Source organism: Muscardinus avellanarius (genome assembly GCF_963383645.1).
Source record: "Muscardinus avellanarius genome assembly, chromosome: 14".
NCBI lineage: Eukaryota > Metazoa > Chordata > Mammalia > Rodentia > Gliridae > Muscardinus > Muscardinus avellanarius.
In genome coordinates, this window is record NC_137800.1 from 91,489,850 (window position 1) to 91,510,654 (window position 20,805).

The window sequence follows — 20,805 nt, forward strand, 5'->3', positions numbered from 1 at the left end:
AGGTATTGTAATGTATTTATTTATTTTTTGTGGTATTAGGGATGGGACTCAGGCATTCTACCTCCAAGCTACACCCCCAGCCCTATATTTATTCTTTGTTTTGAAACAGGATCTCACTATGTTGTGGAGGGACTCACTGAGTAGCGATCCTTCTGCCTCAGCCTTCCAAGCACTGGGATTACGAGCGTGCACCACCAGGCCCAGCTCCCAGCCTCCTTTTTAATTTTTTCCCCTTTGTTCTGAGGATTGAACCCAAGGAATTCTACCTCCAAGCTATACTCTAGCCCAATTTTATATCTTATTTCAAAACAGGGTCTCACTAGGTTACTAAGAGCCTTGCTGAGTTGCCAAGACTGGCTTTGAACCTGTGGCCCTCTTATCTCAGCCTCCCACTTACTGGGATTACAGACATTGCTCCCATTTTCCTTAGATTTCCTTTGAACAAAGGCTTCCTACTGAAAACCTGCTGCCCACAGATTCTCTAAGGACCTTCTAAAAGTCACTGTGTAGCTTCAGGCTGGACTGCTTTTAATCACCGCCCCTGAGGTGCGGGGTGTAGAAATAAGATGGTGAATAAACTGGGGTCACTGCCCCCTTGGGAGCTCACTGTCACCACAAAGATAAACAGATTGCAGGTGCAAAAGGCTGCTGGGGGCCACTGTGAGGATGATTATAATAATTACCGTCATCCTTGTGGAGTCATATGCCCACAGGGAAATGCTGCTGGAACTCAGCCTGCAATTTGGGACCGCATAGACTCCCGGCTTCTCCATGCTGGGATTCCAGAACTGTCAGGCCTTTCCTGGGAATCTCAGCTCGCTGGCGCCTCCCGACATCCCCTGTACACCCCACCAGGGCTGCCAGCAGGGGGAGAGGGGAGGGGAGCGCTGGTAGGGTACCGCCTTGCTGTGATTGGTCGAACTTGGAGGCTGTTGCTAGGCTACCAGTCCATCGAGACCACCCCCCTACCCTGCAGCCTCATCCTCCACACAGATCCATCCCACACAGCAGGCCTAATTTGGGCACTCTAGGAACAGGATCTCAAGCAGTTTAAATCGCCAGCTTTCAAGCGCCCATCTCTCTGGGAGACTGATGTGTGTGTGTGTGTGTGTGTGTGTGTGTGTGTGTGTGTGTGTTACTAGAGATTGAACCCAGGAGCATTCTACCTCCAAGCTACATTCAGGAGCATTCTACGTCCAAGCTACATCCCCAGCCATATATATGTATATGTATGTGTATATACACATACATATACATATATAATATATATATATATATATATATGAGAAACATATACATATATATTTATTTATTTATGATACTAAGATTAAACCCAGGGGCATTCTACCTCTGAGCTACACCCTCAGCCCCTGTTTATGATATTGGGATTGAATCCAGGGGTATTCTACCTCTGATCTATATCCCCACCCCCTTTTTTTAAATTTTGAAACAAGGCCTCTAGCTGGGCATGGTGGCACATACTTCTAATCCCAGCATTCAGGAGGCTGAGACAGGAGGATCACAGTTCATGGACAGCTTCAACTACTTAGTGAGGCCCTTTGCAACTCAGTGAGACCCTGTTTCAAAATAAAGAATAAAAAAGATGGCTGGGGGTATGGCTCAGAGGTAGAATGCCCCTGGGTTCCATCACCCATAAAAGAAAAGAGAAAAGGCCCGGCGTGGCGGCGCATGCTTGTCATACCCGCGCTTGGGAGGCGGAGACAGGAGGATCAGGCAGGTTCAAAGCCAGCCGCGCTGGCTTAAGAGACCCTGTTTCCAAATAAAAATATAAAATAGTTCTGGGAGTGTAGCCCGGAGGTAGAAGGGTTTCCAGGAACCCTAGTACCACAAAAAAAAGAAAAGAAAAAGAAAGAAAGAAAGAAAGAAAGAAAGAAAGAAAGAAAGAAAGAAAGAGAAAAGAAGCAAGGGTTTCTAAACAAAGCACTGAGTGTCTAAGGGCCTCATTGAGTTGCCAAGGCTGGCCTTGAACCTGCGATCCTCTTGTCCTGGCATGCACCATCATGCCCGGGCTCCATGTAAATTTTTTTCCAGTGATGTTTTTGGCACAATAGACTCACAATCTGGCGAGTTAGCCACACTGAGCAGTAGGGTTAATTCTGTTGCTTACCTATCTATCTGGGATGATCTAAGGCCCTCAGCAATTTAGCAAGACCCTGTCTCTAAATAAATAAAAAAGGGCTAGGGGCATAGCCTGGCAGTAAAAGGCCCTGGGTTCCATCCCCAGCAACTAACTAACACACACTCTCTCACTCACTCACTAACACACGCACACACACATGCACACACACACACACCATTAGTTATTTTTTGCTCTAAGTGGAAAAAGACAGTGGACCGGAGAGAGAACAGAGAGATCAAAAGAGATATAATCAGGGACTCTGAAGACAGACAGACAGCCGCTGTCTTGAGAGCGAGAGGATGCAGGTAAAGGCCGCCTTTGGTGTGTGGCCGGGGAGCCAGGAGGAGCCTTTCCAGGGCACACTGAGCCCAGACACCCGCCCTCCCCGGGCCGCCCCTCCGGCTGTCTGGCCCACTGCAGACGACATCGTCTTGCGGTCGGAGCCCCGTGGAAATGTCCGTAGCGTTCCCGCGGTGTGGGCCCGGCCGAGTCCCCACCGCCTGCCTGGAAATGAGTGTGCGCAGTTCACAGTGAAGGCCTTGCACGCGCACACCCGACCCCGCGGCCCTGCGCTGGGTCCACGCGAGCAGAGCCGCCAGGGCGCGGGCGGAGGAGCTCGCGGGCGGCCGTTCCTGGAGGCCAAGCCCACAGGGGAGGCGAGCTTGCGGCCAGCCTCATTAGTGACCGCTCATTAGTGACGGCTCAGCCTTAGAGCAGAACCACGCTGCCTTTGAACTCGCACTGGAAACGGATTTGTTTGTTTTGTGGCACTGGGGGCGGAACCAGGGGCATTATGCCTCTGAGCTGCATCCCAGACCCATCTTATTTTTATTTTTTAATTTGTTTTTTATTTTTATTTTTGTGGTACTAGGAATGGAACCAGGGACACTCTGCCTCTGAGCTGCACCCTCAGCCCCTTTTTATAATTCTTTGTGGTTTTTTTTGTTGTTGTTTTTGTTTTTTTTGCGGGTCTGGAGATGGAGCCCAGGGGCATTCAACTTCCGAGCTACACCCCTGCCCTATTTTTTATTCTTTATTTCGAAACCGGGTCTCACTGAGTTGCGGAGGGCCTCACTAAGTAGCTGAGGGTGGCCGCGAACCGCGATCCTCCGGTCTCAGCCTCCCGAATGCTGGGATGACAAGTGTGCGCCATCATGCCCGGCTAATTCTTTGTTTTTGAAATAGTGTCTCACTGAGTTGCAAAGGGCCTCACTAAGTAGCGGAGGCTGTCCGTGAACTGCAATCCCCCCCGTTTTAGCCTCCTAATTGCTGGGATTACAAATGTGCACCACCAAGCCCAGTTTTTTATTTTTTATTTTTTATTTTTTATTCTTTTTTTTTTTTTTTTTTTTTTTTGCAGGTCTGGGGATGTAACCCAGCGGCATTCAACCTCCAAGCTACACCCTCTGCCCTATTTTTTTATTCTTTATTTTGAAACCGGGTCTCACTGAGTTGCAGAGGGCCTCACTAAGTAGCTGAGGCTGCCTGCGAACTGCGATCCTCTTGTCTCAGCCTCCCGAATGCTGGGATGACAAGCGTGCGCCACTATGCCTGGCTCCGTTTTTTATTTTTGAAACAGGGTCTTAGTAAGTTGCAGAGGGCCTCACTAAGTTGCTGAGCTGGCCACGAATCTGTGATCCTCCTGTCTCAGTCTCCCAAGTACTGGGATTACAGGCATGTGCCCCCATGCCCAGCTTGTCTACATTTTTAAAAACTCTTTCATCCAAGATGAGCAGGCATGATTTGAGAGGCAGGAGCCAACTTCCTCCCGCTGTCCCCATGGCAGCTCCTGCTGGAGTCCCCAAGCTGAGTCACGGGTAGCCCAGGAGAGTATGGAAGGTCACTGACCTTTGAGAGAGACATTAGCAGCTTGTTAAGAACCCCACCCTGCACCTCCTCTCCCGACTGGTCTTACTGGCCAGCCCTCACGCCCAGCACCGCGGCAAACATTGCATAATCTGCTAGTGAGCTGGCCGCCACCTCCCTCGGATGCCCGTGTGAGAGGCAGGGAGAGAAGGCGTCGCCAAGGCAACCCAGGCTCACCTCTGCATCTCCAGGGTCAGTCAACACCCAGGGAAATGCCCAAGGCAGAGCTTGGAGTCCAGAGGCCACCTGCCTGGCCGCCTGGCCTCAGGCCGACACTCGACTTTCTCTGCCTCCATTTCCACATCTGTAAAACATCTGGAAGAAGTCTCGTCCAACCCCACTGGAGGGGGATGACCTGTGACTGGAAAAGCCAGAGGGCATAGAGCACCCCGAGCTTGGGCTTGTGGCCAGACGGCTGCGTGCAACTCTGGGCCAAACGTTTCATGTCTGTGTCTCGGGCACTCTCCTTATGAACAGGAGAGTAAGGCCGGCTGCGATGACTTCCTGGACAGACCGCGAGGTGCCCTGAGAATCCCACAGTCTCCAGGTAGGAAGGCTCTGGGTGCTTATGGCTCGTGCAGGAATTCCTCTGATAAGTCTGCGACAGCAGGTGGCCCACACCTGTAATCCCAGTTCTTGGGGAGGCTGAGGCAAGAGGATCATAGCTTGGAGGCCAGCCTCAGCAAGTTAGAAAGACCCTGTTTCACACACACACACACACACACACACACACACACACACACACGAATGAATGAATGAATGAATGAATAAGATCAGGGATATAGCTCAGAGGTAGAATGTCCTTCAGTTCAATCTCCAGTTTCGAAAAAATAAAGATAAGCTCGCTGACAGGTCCTTGTCCAACTTCTTGGTTACCCCGATGGCAGAGACTCACAACTGCACCCCTTCTCAGGTAGCTATCACTACATGTGGTGAACTTTAAGGAAGCTCTTCCGTGTATCGTGTCTTACACTCAAATAATTGCTCTAGGCTGGGGACGTAGCTCCACGGCGGAGCACATGTGTAACACTCATAGCCCTGGGTTCAATCCCAGCACTGAGAAAAAGAAGTATTTGTTAAAAAAAAAAAAAGCCGGGCGAGGTGGGCACACTTGTAATCCCAGTATTCGGGAGGCTGAGACAGGAGGATTATGGTTTGTCGCCAGCCTCAGCTACTGAATGAAGTCCTTTGCAACTCAATGAGACCTTGTTTTAAAATAAAGAACAAAAAATAGGGCTGGGGGTGTAGCTCGAAGGTAGAATGCCCCTGGGTTCCATTCCCAGACCGGAAAAAAAAATGAGCCACCCTTTCCAGGGTGGTCTCTGTTCTGATTGTCCCGGAGGCCTGCACAGGGGAGGCCCGCGATAGCAACGGCCAGCAAGAGGCAGGCGCAGGCCCAGCTCTGGAAGCTTCTGCTGTCATGTCAGAAGGAGCCTGGGTTCTGATCGACCCGCGCACCTCATACGGCCTCTCTGACCCTCAGCTCCCTGATGAGTACGAGAGTCAAACAGCATCCTCACAGTAGTGAGAATTAAGCACGAAAAAACTTTCTTTTGGAACTAGGGATGGGACGCTGAGACAGTCCACCTCCACACTACACCCCCAGCCCTTTTTATTTTCATTATTTTGAAACAAGGGCTCGCTGGCTGGCGGCAGCCTCACTACTTGCTGAGGCGGTCTTCGAACCTGATCTTCCTGTCTCAGCCCCCGAGTACTGGGATTCCAGGTGTGCGCCAACCACGCCCGGCCTGGGAAGCACTTGAGCTGCATTGTTTAAATGAGAAGGCCACAGAGGACCCCGGGATGCCACTGGGCGGGAGACCTCCAGGAAGTTGGGGGCTGCTGGGGTCCGGGAGGGCCCTCTCAGCATTGACTTAAAGTTCCACCCCCGGCCCCCCCTGGCCAGGGAGCGGACGCGGGTCCTCGGCCCCTGGGCTGCGGCCCTGCGTGACGCCCTCCCCTCTGCTTCCCCCGCAGAAGAGTACCTCAAGGTCGTGAACGTGGGCCTGGCCGAGGTGAAGAAGTCCTTCCTGGGCCCCCTGTCCCCCTCCTGCAGGATGGTGCAGATCATGCGGCAGTTCCTGTACCAGGCCCTGCCCGAGGACTCCTACAAGGTGGCCACCGGGCGGCTCCACGTGGGCCTCACGCGCTTCACGGACGGGGAGAGCGTGGTGGTCTCCGAGTACACCTCTAAGGAGGAGCTGATCGAGGTGAGCCTGGGCGCGCCCCCCATGCCCGCGCCACGGCCCCTCCGTCCACCCTGAGCCCGGGCCGCGCCCTTGAGACGAGATGGACACACAGAGCCCAGGAGCAGCCGGCCGGGCCGCATCCGTGGCACTCCACACCCCATGTCCCCGGGCTCGCCCTCCTTCCGCCCCGTCCTGCGGCCCCCTGGGCTGACCCGGAGCTCCCCTGAGCCCTGGCTGGCCTGCAAGGCCGCCTGGCCCCATCAGGGGCTCCCAGCCTTAGTTAAAGTGTGTCCCTCCTCAATTACTCCCAGTGTGTGGGAATGCCTGGGGGAGAGTCCTGCTCCTGCCCCCCTCCCTGTGTCCTGTGATTAAAGATTGAAATTATCAACAGACAGGTCATCACTTAGAAAAGTGCACATCGAAGTTGGGCTCAGTGGCGCACGCCTGTAATCCCACTGCTTGGGAGGCTGAGACAGGAGGATCTCGAGTTCGAGGACGGCCTTATCAACTTAGTGGGACTCTCAGCAACCTAACAAGACTCTGTTTCAAGACAAAATACATGCGCGGGCGTGGTGGCACAGGCTTGTCATCCCAGCATTCGGGAGGCTGAGACAGGAGGATCGTGGTTCACGAACAGCCTCAGCTACTTAGTGAGGCCCTTTGCAACTCAGTGAGACCGTTTCAAAATAAAGAATAAAAAATAGGGCTGAGGATGTAGCTCAGAGGTAGGAAGCCCCTGGGTTCCATCCCCAGATCCGCACACACACAAAACGCAACACTTTTTGCAAGGGGCCGAGGAGGAAGCTGAGGCGCAGACCGCCCCTTGGTGCAGTCTGCAGTGCCGCGTGCTCAGTGAGACGCCCGGCGCCCTCCCTCCAGCACCCGCCTTTGAGCCCCGTGCTGAGCCAGGGCCCGGCCCCGGGCAGACACCTGCTAGTGCTTGCTGAATCCCAGGGGATTCCAGAAACACTGGTGCCAGCAGGGACCTGGGGATACTGAGGCCACCCCGTCCCTGGAAAGCTGGCCATCGGCCCCATTGGCCGAGTAGGCGCCGAGGGCGGCCTAGCCGGGCCGCGGACTGGCCTTGGGGCTCTGCCTCCGGGCTGAGGAAGCCGGCGCCGGCGCGTCCCCAGCGCGTCACCTCCGCGCTCTCCCCAGGCCCTGTACTGCAGCTGCTTTGTGCCCATCTACTGCGGCTTCATTCCCCCGACGTACCGCGGCGTGGTGAGTACTCCTAGGCCGCCAGGCCGCGGGAGCGGAGGGGAGGGCCTAGGGCTGGAAAGTCCCACGGGGCTTTCCAGCCCCAAAAGGGCTGGGGTGTTGGTTAGAGACAGAATCCCCCTAGGTTCAAACCCCAATACTAAAAATAAATACACACATAAATAGATAGAGGCCATTTCATGCACCAGTGAATCGCTCTAGGGGTGCTCCAACCCCGAGGTTGGGGCTCAGGCGGCAGGTGGATCCCACGCGCGCCCGTCAGCAGACACTCTCGGCCTCCACCGCCACCCCGTCAGCGTCTGGGTGTTCGTTACCTTTTGTTGTGGCCATAGGCGGGGGCGCAGAAGTCCCGCGGAGGGAAGGGGCTGGGGGCGCACGAGAGCCCGGCAGGGGCCTGCTCCCGGGATTTATCCAGAGAGCAGACCTCGCCACGCCGAGACACCGGGGAGCTGCGTCGGCACCGTAACGATGGCTGGCCGGGCCGGGCGTGGCGGCGCCTGCAACCCCAGTCCTTGGGAGGCTGAGTAGGAGGACTGTGGGTGATGCCAGCCTCAGCTACTTAACAAGACCCAGTTCGTTTCTCTTTCTTTCTTTCTTTCTTTCTTTCTTTCTTTCTTTCTTTCTTTCTTTCTTTCTTTCTTTCTTTCTTTTCATACTAAGAATTTAATCCAGGGGCATTCTACCTCTGAGCTATACCCCCACCCAATTTTATGTTAATATTTATTTATTATCTATTTTTGCGGTACTGGGAACGGAACCCAGGGGCACTCTATCTCTGAGCTACACCCCCTGCCCTAATTTTTTTTAATTCTTTATTTTGAAACAGGGTCTCACTAAGTTGTGGAGAGCCTCACTAAGTAGCTGAGGCTGTCCCTGAACTGTGATCCTCCAGTCTCAGCCTCCTGCTGGGATTGCAAGCGTGCCCACCACACCCGGCTTTTTTATTTTATTTTATTTTTATTTTTATTTTTTTGTCATACTGGGAGTGAAACCCAGGGCTTTTCTACCTCCGGACTATATTCCCAGACCTATTTTTTATACTTTATTTGGAAACAGGGTCTCACTAAGTTGCTGAGGCTGGCTTCAAACTTGTGTGATCCTCCTGTCTCAGCCTCCCAAGTGCTGGGGTTACAAGCGTGCACCAGCACGCCTGGCTTTTATTCTTTATTTTGAAACAGGGTCTCACTGAGTTGCAAAGGGCCTCATTGCCGCGGGTGTCATTGAACTGCGATCCTCCTGTCTCAGCCTCCCAAATGCTGGGGTTACACACTTCTGGGATTACAAGCATATGCCACCACACCCAGCTCAATTTTATTTTTTATTTGGAAAGTAGGTTGCTGACTGCCTCACCAAGTAGCTGAGGCCGGCCATGAATCTGTGATCATTCTGTCTTAGCTTAACCAAGTACTAGGATTACAAGTGTGAGCCACTGCGCCCAGCTCTGGAGACCCAGTTTCAAAATTAAAAAATAAAAAGGCCTAGCCAGGCGTGGTGGCGCACACTTGTAATTCCAGCATCTGGGAGGCTGAGACAGGAGGATCATGGTTCGCAGCCAGCCTCAGCTACTTACTGAGGCCCTTTGTGATTCAGTGAGACCTTGTTTCAAAATAAAGAATAATAAGTAGGCCTGAAAGGTAGAGCTCGGAGGTAGAATGCCCCTGGGTTCCATCCCCAGTACTGCAAAAAAAATTTTTTTTTAATATATAAAAAAATTAAGAAGGTCAGATGTATAGCTCAGAGATTGAATCCCCCCCTGGGTTTGGTCCCCGGTACAAAAAAAAAAAAAAAAAAAAAAAAAAAAGCGCCTGTGTGGAGAGCGGCCTTTGGGGACGGAACACTGGCTGGGCATCCCGCGGCCGCCGGGTGGGCACCCTCAGGCCACCTTGGGCCCAGGACTCGCCCGCGAGGACCTTGGTCCGCAGCCGTGCTCACGGGCTTGAGGCCCCGCGCCCCGTGTCCTCACCGGCCTGAGTCTCTCTGCGCAGAGGTACATCGACGGCGGCTTCACGGGCATGCAGCCCTGCGCCTTCTGGACGGACTCCATCACCATCTCCACCTTCAGCGGCCAGCAGGACATCTGCCCCCGCGACTGCCCCGCCATCTTCAACGACTTCCGCATGTTCAACTGCTCCTTCCAGTTCTCCCTGGAGAACATCACCCGCATGACCCACGCGCTCTTCCCCCCGGACCTGCTGGTGAGCAGCGGAGGGCAGGAGGGCGCAGTGCAGGGCCGCCCCGGGACCCCACGCCTCCTGGCCGCAGCCTAAGACCCGAGACCCCAGACCCTGGGCAAGCCCCCAGCTCGGGGCCCTCCGCAGACAGGGACCCTTGCCCAGCTTCCACTGGGACCTGCGGGACAGCAGAGCGGGCAGCGAGCCCCACCCCGGGGCCACGTCCTCCCAGGGTCTTGACTTGGTACGGCCTGGAACTAAGAGCGGGGTTCCCAGTTTTATTTATTTATTTATTGTTTTATTTTTAATTTATTTTTGGTACTGGGGATGGAACCCAGGGGCATTCTACCTCTGAGCTGCACCCCCAGCCCTATGTTTTATTCTTTATTTTGAAACAGGGTCTCACTGAGTTACAAAGGGCCGTAATAAGTAGTAGCTGAGGCTGGCCGCGAACCTCCCGTCTCAGCCTTCCAACTGCTGGGGTGACAAGTGTGCGCCACCACGCCCAGTGGGTTTTCCATTTTTAAAGTGTTGTTAAAAAAAAAAAAGGAAGCGGATGCAGTTGGTGTAGTCCTGTAATCGCAGTACTTGGGAGGCTGAGACAGGAGGATTGCAAATTTGAGACAAGCCTCAGCAACTTAGCAAGAACTTATTTTAAAAAAATTAAGCTGAATATGGTAGTGCATGCCTATAATCCTGGTACTTGGGAGGCTGAAATGGAGGATGGCAGGTTCAAAGCCAGCTTCACCAAGGTAACAAGGCTCTCAGGAATCTAGTGAGACCCCGTTCCCAAATAAAAAATAAAATAGAGCTGAGGGTGTAGCTCAGAAGTAGAATGTTCCTGGCTTCAATCCCTAGCACAACAAAATATGTGTATCAAACAAGCAGAATGTGGCGGGCACGCTTGTCATCCCGGCATTCAGGAGGCTGAGGCAGGAGGATCACGGTTCGCGGCCAGCCTCAGCTCCTTAGTGAGGCCCTCTGCAACTCAGTGAGACCCTGCTTCAAAATAAAGAATAAACAATACGGGTGTCGCTCGGAGGTAGAATGCCCTGGGTTACCAAAACAAAAAACAAACAACACATAAACAAACAAACAAACAAACAGGGCTAGAGGTGTAGCTTGGAAGGAGAACACCCCTGAGTTCAACCCCTAGTACCAAATCAAAGCAAACAACAACCTGGGAGCCGAGGGCAGTGACTGAGAGCGGCCACCAGAGCCCCAGCTACTTACCATCTGCGCTTCCTGGAAGGGTCTTCGTGAAGAGCGCCTCACAGAGCCCCCGCACCTTCTGCACAGATCCACAGGGTCCCCATTTTAGACGTGCACAATGGAGGCCGCGGGGGGTTTCGGCCAGGCGGCCCGTGAGCGGGCGCTGGGCTTTGAACCCGGACTCCACGCAGCCCTGCCCTCCCCTGGCCGGCTCCCATACACCTCCCGCCCTCCGCGGCCCGGGAGGCGGTGCCCTCGCTGTGCCAGTGGGGCGAGCCCGGCACAGGCCGGCGCTCAGGGCCCGGGGCTGCCTAGCGGCTGGGTGCACTCCCGCAGCCGGCCGGCCTGCGCCCACCGCCCAGCCTTGGTTCTCCTCTGGTCCCCCACCCCAGATCCTGCAGGATTACTACTACCGGGGCTACGAGGATGCCGTTTCGTACCTGAGAAGGCTGAGTAAGTACCCTGCGGCCCTGGACCAGCCACCGAGGCCAGGAACCGGGCGCTCCCGGGAGAGGTGTCTCGGGGCCGACTGTTTATGAATCTAAAGTCGTGTGAGGAGCCGCAGAGCCCATCTTCCTGGAGAGCCCCGCTCCCCTGTTACTGGGTTCTCCTCCACTAACTCTCCACTAAGGCCATGGTGGTACGCAGAACTAACGTGACGCGGTACTTGTGTAGACGTGGCGTGCACGGGCTCGGCATCCAGGGAGGCCAGCCTGCCCCGGCCGGCCTGGAGAGGCCGCTGCCCGCGGGCAGGACGGATGGACGCCGCAAGCACCGCATCCAGCGGGGCAAAGGCTTTGTTAAAAGAAGTGAAAAGGGCTTTTCCATATTTGGAATTTACTTTTTTGTTTTTTACGGCACTGGGGATGGAACCCAGGGGCATTCTACTTCCGCCCTATTTTGAAGCAGGGTCTCACTGAGTCGCGGAGGGCCTCACTAAGTGCTGAGGCTGTCCGCAAACACGATCCTCCTGTCTCAGCCTCCCAAGTACTGGGATGACAAGCGTGCGCCCGCGCCCGGCTAGTTGTAACCATTCTCGTAGGACTGGTGGTATTTTAGTGCGGTTTTAACGTACACTTCCCCAGTGGCTAAGATGCGAGTGTCTTACCTGCTGCGTATGTGCCACGCAGACCTCCTCTGGTGAAGTGTCTGTTCTTTGACTCACCCACGCCCGACCTTTGATATATCAGCGTGTGTGTGTGTGTGTGTGTGTGTGTGTGTGTGTGTGTAGGGGTGCTGGGGATTGAACCAGGGCATTCTACCTCCAAGATACACCCCTAACCCTGCTTTATTTTATGCTATGGAACAGGGTCTCGCTGTTGCTGAAGCTGGCCACGCACCTGTGCTCCTCCTGGCTCAGTCTCCCACTCAGTGAGATGATAAGTGTGTGCCACCACTCCCAGCTTAGTGAACCGTAAAGATAATTTTGGATTTATGGAAAAATTATGAAATAATCTGGATGCATTGACACCCACCTGCAGTCTCCAGTGCTTGGGAGGCTGAGACAGGAGGATTGCAGATTGGAGGCTAGCCTCAGCCACTTAGGGAGACCCTGCTTGAAAATCAAAAAATAAGGGCTGGGAGAGCAGCTCAGTGGTAGGAATGCTTCTGGGTAACAAAAAAAGGGGGAAAAAGGAAAAGAAAGAAAATTAAAAGAGAGAGACAGAGAGAGGAAGGGAGAGAGGAAGTAAGTACCGGAGTTTGTGTGCAGCGCTCATCTTATTATCTCCGCCTCACAGTACTGGATGTTAGAACGCCGGGCACATAAAGCAGGGCACGAGACACACATGATAAGGTGTGACACGCCACGCAGTCACGCTCGCCACCGCGAACGCACAACTGTGGGTGCTCGGCGGCCGGTGAGCTCAGTTCTTGGATGCGTGACCCGCCTCTTGTCCCCAGACGCCGCACACCTGGATTCTCCGTCCCGGAGGCTGATGTTCCCCCGGGCGGAGGTGCACTACTGCCTGGACCCCCGGCCAGGCCCGCGGGGAGCCGCACCCCGCAACAGGCAGACACCTGCGGCCCCGTCCACGCCGCCGGCCTCGCCCCTGCCCCCCGGGCCGCCCGAGTCTGTCGTGGTCCAGACGCCCGGCTCACGCCCCGGGCCGTCGCCCGAGTCCCCACGGCCACGGCCACAGCCGCCCGGACCGGCTCCCAGCTGCCCGCCCTCCCGAGCCCCCGCAGCCACGGGCACGGCGACATCGCCCCGAGGCCCCGCTCCAGCACCGCCCGCGCCGCCCATGGAGGAGCTGGGCCCAGAACCACCCCCAGGTACCCACCTCCTGCGTCAGGGTTTCACATCGGAGCCAGCTGGAGTGGCGTGCGTGCGTGTGTGCGCGTGCGTGTGTGCATGTGTGCGTGTGTGTGCACGCGCGCCTGCCACTGGTGATTGAACCCAGGAGTATTCTACCTCTGAGCTACACCCCAGCTCAATTTTATATTATATTATATTTATGTATTTATTGCAGTGCCCAGGGCCATTCTACCTCTGAGCTCCACCCCCAGCCCTATTTTTATTTCTTATTTTGAAACAAGATCTCACTGAGTTGCAGAGGGCCTCGCTAAGTAGCTGAGGCTGGCTGTGAACCTGCGATCCTCCTGTCCTCAGCTTTCCAAGTCCTGGGATGACAGGTGTGTGCCACCACGCCTGACTCTTTTTTTTTTTTTTCTTTTTTAAAACCATCTCCAAGGCCGGGCGTGGTGGCGCACGCTTGTAATCCCCGCGCTTGGGAGGCGGAGACAGGAGGATCGTGCAGGTTCGAAGCCAGCCGCGCTGGCTTAGGAGACCCTGTTTCCAAAAATAAAATAGGTCTGGGAGTGTAGTCCGGAGATAGACGGGCTTCCAGGAACCCCAGTACCACCAAAACAAAAAACAAACAAACAAAAAAAATCTCCAAGCCAGGCTGGGTGGTGCATGCTTGTAATTCTAGTGTTCAGGAGGCTGAGACCAGAGGATCACGGTTTGCAGCCAGCCTCAAAATAAAGAATAAAAAATAGGGCAGGGGGTAGAGCTGGGAAGTCGAATGCCCCTGGGTTCCATCCCCAGACCCACACACACACACACACAAAAGCCCTCTCCAACTTAGTGAGACCCTGTTTCAAAATAAATATGTAACAGGCGTGGGGGTGTAACTCAGAGGTAGACGGCCCTGGGCTTGATTCCCAGTACCAAAACGAAAAATAAATCAATAAAATAAACCCGTTCACTCACTCACTTTTGCTACTTCAAGAAGGAGTGAGGACGCCTCCTCTCCACCCCTCAGGTCTCCCGTCTTGCCCGGCCGCAGCGCCCCCGAGAGCCGCACCTCCGGTCCCCACCAAGGACGCCGCCGGCAAGCCTGGTGCCCTGTAAGTCTCCCGCTCTGGGTGGGCTTGGCCTGCCCTTGCTCTGGGGAAGGGGCGGACACCCACATCCTGTCAGCTCCCGTGACCACAGTCCACCCCAAGTGTCACCAAGCACCCCTTCTCTCTCCCCGGGGAGGGCACCGGGGGCAGCGTATCCATGGGGACCGGGCCCCACCCTCTGCAGTTCCTGCTGCGGCCAGGCTCACCTGGGTCCTGGCCCTGCACACTACAAATCGTTTGCACACTGCACGTGAATCATCGGTTATACAATATACTCCAGTTTAATCTTGGCAATAATTATGAGGATATGTATTCTTATTTTATTTTTTGGCGCTGAGGATTGGACCCAGGGGCATGCTTCCTCTGAGTTACACCCCCAGCCCTTTTTTTGTTTGTTTTGAAAGCTGAACGTCTAAGTTGCTGGGGCTTTGAACCAGTCTCGGTTTCCCAAGTACTGGGATTACTGGTATCTTTCTCTGAGCTACACTCCCAACCCTACTTTTTTTTATCATTTTATTTATGTATTTATTTATGTATTTATTTATGTACTGAGGTTTGAACCCAGGGGCATTCTCATTCTACCTCTGAGTTATACCCCCAGCCCAATTTTTTTTTTACTCTTTTTTTTTTTTTTTTTGGTGGTACTGGGGGTGGAACCCAGAGGCTTTCTACCTCCGGGCTACACTCCCAGACCTTTTTTATATTTTATGTGGAAACAGGGTCTCACTAAGTTGCTGAGAGCCTAAGTAGCTGAGGCTGGCTTCGAACCCGCGCGATCCTCCTGTCTCAGCCTCCCAAGCGCGGGGATTACACGCGTGCCCCACCATGCCCGGCAACTATGAATCTTTTGATGGAGTTTGTCTAAATTTATTTATTTGTTTGTTTGTTTGTTTATTGTGGTACTGGGGGTGGACCCCAGAGGCTTTCTACCTCCGGGCTATACTCCCAGACCTATTTTATATTTTATTTGGAAACAGGGTCTCGCTAAGTTGCTGAGAGCCTCACTAAGTAGCTGAGGCTGGCTTCGAGCCCGTGTGATCCTCCTGTCTCAGCCTCCCAAGCGCTGGGATGACAAGCGTGCGCCACCACGCCCGGCTTACGAGTTTGTCTAAATTTAATAATTCTGAGCTGAAGCATAAATTATGCATTGCATTTGCATGATTTAAACTCCTTCCGTTTGCATAGAAATTCCATAAAAGTCTGAGCTTCAGTGGCCTGGGCCGCATGTGTTACCTAGGTAAATATTCACAGAGACACTGAAGCCTCCTGCGGGACCCCACGCTCAGCCTGCCCGCTTCTGCCCTCTGAGCTGGAGGGCACCTGAGGAGCCATTACCAATCCGCCCCTTCCTGTGTCCTTGCCAGGGAGAGCCCGGCTGGAGACGGAAACTGGGTCAACAAGGTTTCCGAGAGGAGCAAACCCAAGACCGGTGGCCCCAGGAAAGGCGTCCCCAGAGCCCCACGGCCCAAGAAACCAGGCGGCAAACCGCAGTGAGCAGGACCAGCGGCCCTCTGCCGGGCGCTCTGGGGAGCTGGGGGGGGGGGCGAGCTCCAGCTCGCGCGCAGGCTCAGGGTCTAGGCTGATTCTAGGGTTAGTTCTCCTCCTCCCACTGCTGGGCAGTGGGAACCGGGCGGTTCAGCCACAGCGTCCCTCTCTGAGGAGCCTTCTGGGAATTCAGGTATTTTCTTTCTCTCTTCCTTTCTTCTCTCTTTCTTCCTTTGTTTCTTTCTTTCTTCTTTTTCTTTCCTTCCTCGGCATCCTCGTCCTCGGCCTCCTCCTTCTCCTCCTCCTTTTTTGCGGTACTGGGAATGGAACCCAGGAGCATTTGACCTCTGAGCTACACCCCCAGCACTATTTTTTTTTTTTTTTTTTTTTTTTTTTTGCAGGTCTAGGGATGGAACCCAGGGGCATTTGACCTCTGAGCTACACCCCCAGCCCTATTTCTTATTATTTTGAAACAGGGTCTCACTGAGTGGCAGAGGGCCTCCCTAAGTAGCTGAGGCTGGCCTTTACCTGCAGTCCTCCTGTCTCAGCCTCCCGAATGCTGGGATTACAGTGTGCGCCACCACGCCTGCTGTCACCGCCATCTTGATGTTACTGGCTCTAAGAGACACAGCCAAGGTGGCAGGAGCACTAGCATGGGAATCAGACGTCACAGGGTTTGGTCCCACCGTCTCCACCTGGACAAGTCCCTTGACTTAGGGGAAGACTCCATCTCTCCCTGTAGCACCTGCCGGCCTTCAGCCCGTGGTTATTTGGGGTGAAATGAGGTGTGCAGCATCCTACATTATCTCCTACATTATCTTGGTACCAAAGATGGGCCAGGCCCCGTGCCTCGTCTCCAGGCCTACATGGGGCTTTTGTGGGGAGAAGGTCCTGGGCAGCTCAAACGCCTGGCCACCAAGAGGATGGCGCGGAGAGAGGCGTCTGGACACACGGAGGAGCGACACAAAGAAACAAGTCCCCTACTGCAGACACAAGTGCCCCGGGCAGGGACGTCACGCGCTCCTGCGTCACACACCTGCGTTCTTTCCAGGATGAGCAAGCCTTAGCAGCATGCTGTCATTAAAAAACAATAGCACAAAGTGCCGTCAAGTCTAGAGGGGCATAAATAGAAAGCAAAACTCGCCAGAAACCTCACCACCCAGATGCTAATGTCTTGGTGAATAACCTTCCGTATTTGCCAAGCCTATGTAGACACGTAGCTTTTATTTTTTATGAAAATGGTACCATATGCTACACATGGTTTTATAGCCTGCTTTTGCACTCAACAGAATGTCATCCCTCTCCTCATGTCAAACATATATTTATCAAGGTTGTGAGGGTTACATGGTATCTTGCTGGCGTCGGCATATCTTTATATATTTACTATTTACTCAGTCCCTGACAGACGAACACTTAGGTTGTTTCCAACTTACTGCTATTATGAACATTTCTACGCTGAACATCCCCACCAGCCGGGCGCGGTGGGCACGCTCGTCATCCCAGCACTCGGGAGGCTGAGACAGGAGGATCATGGTTCATGGCCAGCCTCCGCTACTTAGTGAGGCCCTCTGCAACTCAGTGAGACCCTGTTTCAAAATAATGAATAAAAAATAGGGCAGGGGATGTAGCTCGGAGGTCGAATGCTCCTGGGTTCCGTCCCCAGAGCCATTTAGTAAGTAATCCACCCCTTCCTTTCCCTGCCAATTTATTTATTTATTTATTTATTTATTTGGGGGTGGAACCCAGGGGCTTTCCTACCTCCAGGCTGTACTCCCAGACCTGTTTTATACTTTATTTGGAAACAGTGTCTCACTAAATTGCTGAGAGCCTCACTAAGTAGCTGAGGCTGGCTTTGAACCTGTGTGATCCTTCTGTCTCAGCCTTCCAAGAGCGGGGATTATAAGGGTGCGCCACCACACCCAGCTTTTCCCTTCCAATTATTTATTTATTTATTTATTTATTTATTTATTTATTTATTTATTTTGGTGGTACTGGGGTTCCTGGAAGCCCTTCTACCTCCGGGCTACACTCCCAGACCTATTTTATATTATTTTTATTTGGAAACAGGGTCTCTTAAGCCAGCACAGCTGGCTTCAAACCTGCGCAATCCTCCTTCCTGTCTCAGCTTCCCAAGCTCGGGGATTACAAGCGTGCGCCACCACGCCCGGCCTTCCCTGACAATTTAAATAGCACCCCCTTCTGTCTGGTCTTCACCTAGCAATACAAAGAAACAAGTCCCCTGATAATAACACAGTCAGGTTTTTTTGTTTGTTTTTTTGTGTGTGTGTGGTGCTAGGGATTGAACCCAGGAGCATTTTACTTTTGAGATAGCCCCCAGCCCTGTTTTCTTCTCTCTCTCTCTCTCTCTCTCTCTCTCTCTCTCTCTCTGTACTGGGGATGGAACCCAAGTGCTTTCTACCTCCGGGCTACACCCTCAGACCTATTTTTATATTTTATTTGAAGACAGGGTGTTGCAAGCTGCAGCTCCCTGGAGTTTGAGCACGCCCAGCCTAGGATAGGAAGGGAGCACGGGGGGGGGGGGCACAGTGAGCCTCAGTTGGGGGCTCAGGAAGGCTTCCTGGAGGAGCCGGCCAGGTTGGGGGGATGGCGGGCCAGGAGCTACCGCAGGTAGAGGTGAGCTTGGAGCCGTGGTGGGGAGAGTCAGGCTGGCTTCGGGCCCTGCCAGTGGCGCTGAGACTTGCCAGGAGGGGCCGGGCAGCCATCACAGGGTTTCTGCAACAGAACAACAGATTTGAAAATTATGGAGATGTGAAAATGCTCCAGCCACGTGCAAGCCCACACCGCAGCCCCTCGACAGAGCAGGCGCCTCCTGCTCGGGGCCACACAGCCGTGAAGGGGGGGCTTGCGAGTAGCTCTGTGACCGCCCTTCTGTGTCTCCCCACATGTGCTTCCTCGGCTTGTCTGTCCAGGTCGGCTCTCTGTCCACTCGGCTCCCCCCAGCTCTCCACATCCGACACCGTTTGGATCACCTACAGGCCACATCCCGGCCGGATCCAGGAATACAGCTGCTCCGAGGTGCGCCATCCTGGCCAACCCAGCTTCAATCCCACCCTTCCCGGTCTGGTTAAGACCTACTCCAGCCCCAGGAAGCTGTGTTAACTAAGAAAGTAGCACCCCTCCTGGAGAATTTACGGCCATCGGCCGGGCTCTAGATGCACTGCCTTTATTAGAGCAAGTCATGTGCTGGGCACGCTTGTAATCTCAGCACTTGGGAGGCTGAGACAGGAGGATCCGGTTTATGGCCAGCCTCAGCTACTTAGTGAGGCGCTCTGCAACTTAGTGAGACCTTGTTTCAAAATAAAGAATAAAGCCGGGCGTGGTGGCGCACGCTTGTAATCCCCAAGCTTGGGAGGCGGAGACAGGAGGATCGAGCTGGTTCGGAGCCAGCCGCGCTGGCTTAAGAGACCCTGTTTCCAAATAAAAAATATAAAATAGGTCTGGGAGTGTAGCCCGTGGGAGTGTATCCCGGAGGTAGAAGGGCTTCCAGGAACCCCAGTACCACCAAAAAAATAAAAAAAAAAAATAAAAAAAATAAAGAATAAGCCGGGCGTGGTGGGCACGCTTTTAATTCCAGCATTCTGGAGGCTGAGACAGGAGGATCGCGGTTCATGGCCAGCCTCAGCTACTTAGTGAGGCCCTCTGTAACTCAGTGAGACCCGGTTTCAAAATAAACAATAAAAAATAGGGCAGGGGGTGTAGCTTGGAGGTCGAATGCCCCTGGGTTCCATCCCCAGACCCGCAAAAAACAAACAATCAAAATAAAGAATAAAAAAATAGGGCTGAGGGTGTAGCTCAGAGGTAGAATGCCCCTGGGTTCTATCCCCACTAGTGCAAAAAATTTTTTAAAAAGGAAAAGAAGAAAATAAAAAGGGCTGGGTCGTAGCTCAGGGGTAAAATGCCCCTTAGTATCAAAATAAATAAGAGCACAGGACGATGCCATCTAGAGCAACTAGGAAACCCTGAGCAGAGGCGCGAGCCCCGCTGGCTTCTAGAACAGGCTAGCTGCAGTCTCCACGCACCAGGGGGCTGCCATGGTGCCTGGCCCTGGCTCGAGGGGGACCTCGGGGGAACTAAGCTCAGGGAAGCCTAGGTGGGGGACTCAGAAATGATGGCTCTGTCTTCTCTTCCTAGGAAGCCATGAACCAAGAGAGATACCAGGCGCCAAGACGGGAGAGGACCTGAGCCCCAGCCAGCCCTTCCCTGCGCCCCGCCCTGCCCCAGGACTTTCGGGGCCTGGGGGTGGCACCCACTGCCAGTGTGTTTCCAGAGAGTCTGTTTCCCCCAGCGCAGTGTCCCCTGTGGGATCGGCCTCTCCCACTCTTCTTGGTCCCTCCTGCCCTCCGGCCGCCTGCTCGCACCTCCGTCCGCCCTCAGCCTCAGCCTGCTTCCTTGGGACCGGCTGGATCATTCCCAACGCCCGGGTCCAGCCCGAGGGCAGCCCGGGTTCCAGGACGCAGACAACTTCCCCCCCATGGAGAGACCAGCTGCTTTTTGGTGGTCCTCATCTCGGCTTGGAGTGGCTGGGCAGAGCTGGGTCTCTGCCACTCCCAGGAGTATACGGTGTGGCTGGATCAAGGCGGTTCCCTGGACTTGCCCCTTCTTGCTGCGCTGTAGAAACCATCCAGGAAATGGAGAAACCCAACCACCTGTGCCCAGCACCAACCGGTGGGGGATGAGGGCCTTTGTCTGCTGTCCACGCCCTGCTGGAAGCGTCCACCGGAAGGGCACCCTCAGGCTTGAGTCCTGGGGAGAGGAGCAGACTGCTCCGCTGAGAGGGCAGCCGCCAGCCCGGCCAGCCCCAGGCGGGACAAGTGAGCCCTGCACTTGGGAGCCTCCGGGGCACTGGGGGAGCCCCACCTAACAGGGCCTCCCAGGGAACAGACCTCCAAGGTCACACGTGGCCTGCCGCGCCCAGACCCCTCAAAGGGGCAGCTGGGGTTTGCATGGGGGAAAAGAGGCCCCCAGTGGCCCCTGGCAGGAGGCCGCTCATCCCCGGGGCCTTGTGGCCTTGGTGTCTGTAGTGCCCCTGAGGCACACAATCTACGTGGAGGTACTGGGGACTGAGTCCCGGGCTATTCTACCTCTGAGCTGCCCCCAGCCATTTTATATTTTTATTTTGAAATAAGATTTCACTAAGTTGCCAGGAGGCTGG

General features: G+C 54.2%; 1 protein-coding gene across 1 annotated transcript in view; it reads left to right on the forward strand.

Annotated features, from left to right (window-relative positions):
- PNPLA1 (patatin like domain 1, omega-hydroxyceramide transacylase) overlaps positions 1-19,835 on the forward strand; it is a gene marked incomplete at both ends in the record, with an annotated part of 26,946 nt that extends 7,111 nt beyond the window's left edge. Inside the window, 9 exons of the mRNA XM_080710420.1 lie at positions 5,984-6,216; positions 7,354-7,419; positions 9,402-9,611; positions 11,192-11,252; positions 12,702-13,073; positions 14,066-14,150; positions 15,512-15,637; positions 18,563-18,668; positions 19,785-19,835. Of these exons, the coding sequence (XP_080566546.1) occupies positions 5,984-6,216; positions 7,354-7,419; positions 9,402-9,611; positions 11,192-11,252; positions 12,702-13,073; positions 14,066-14,150; positions 15,512-15,637; positions 18,563-18,668; positions 19,785-19,835 (1,310 nt within the window). The remainder of the gene's footprint in view (positions 1-5,983; positions 6,217-7,353; positions 7,420-9,401; positions 9,612-11,191; positions 11,253-12,701; positions 13,074-14,065; positions 14,151-15,511; positions 15,638-18,562; positions 18,669-19,784) is intronic.
- Positions 19,836-20,805: the final 970 nt, after the last annotated feature.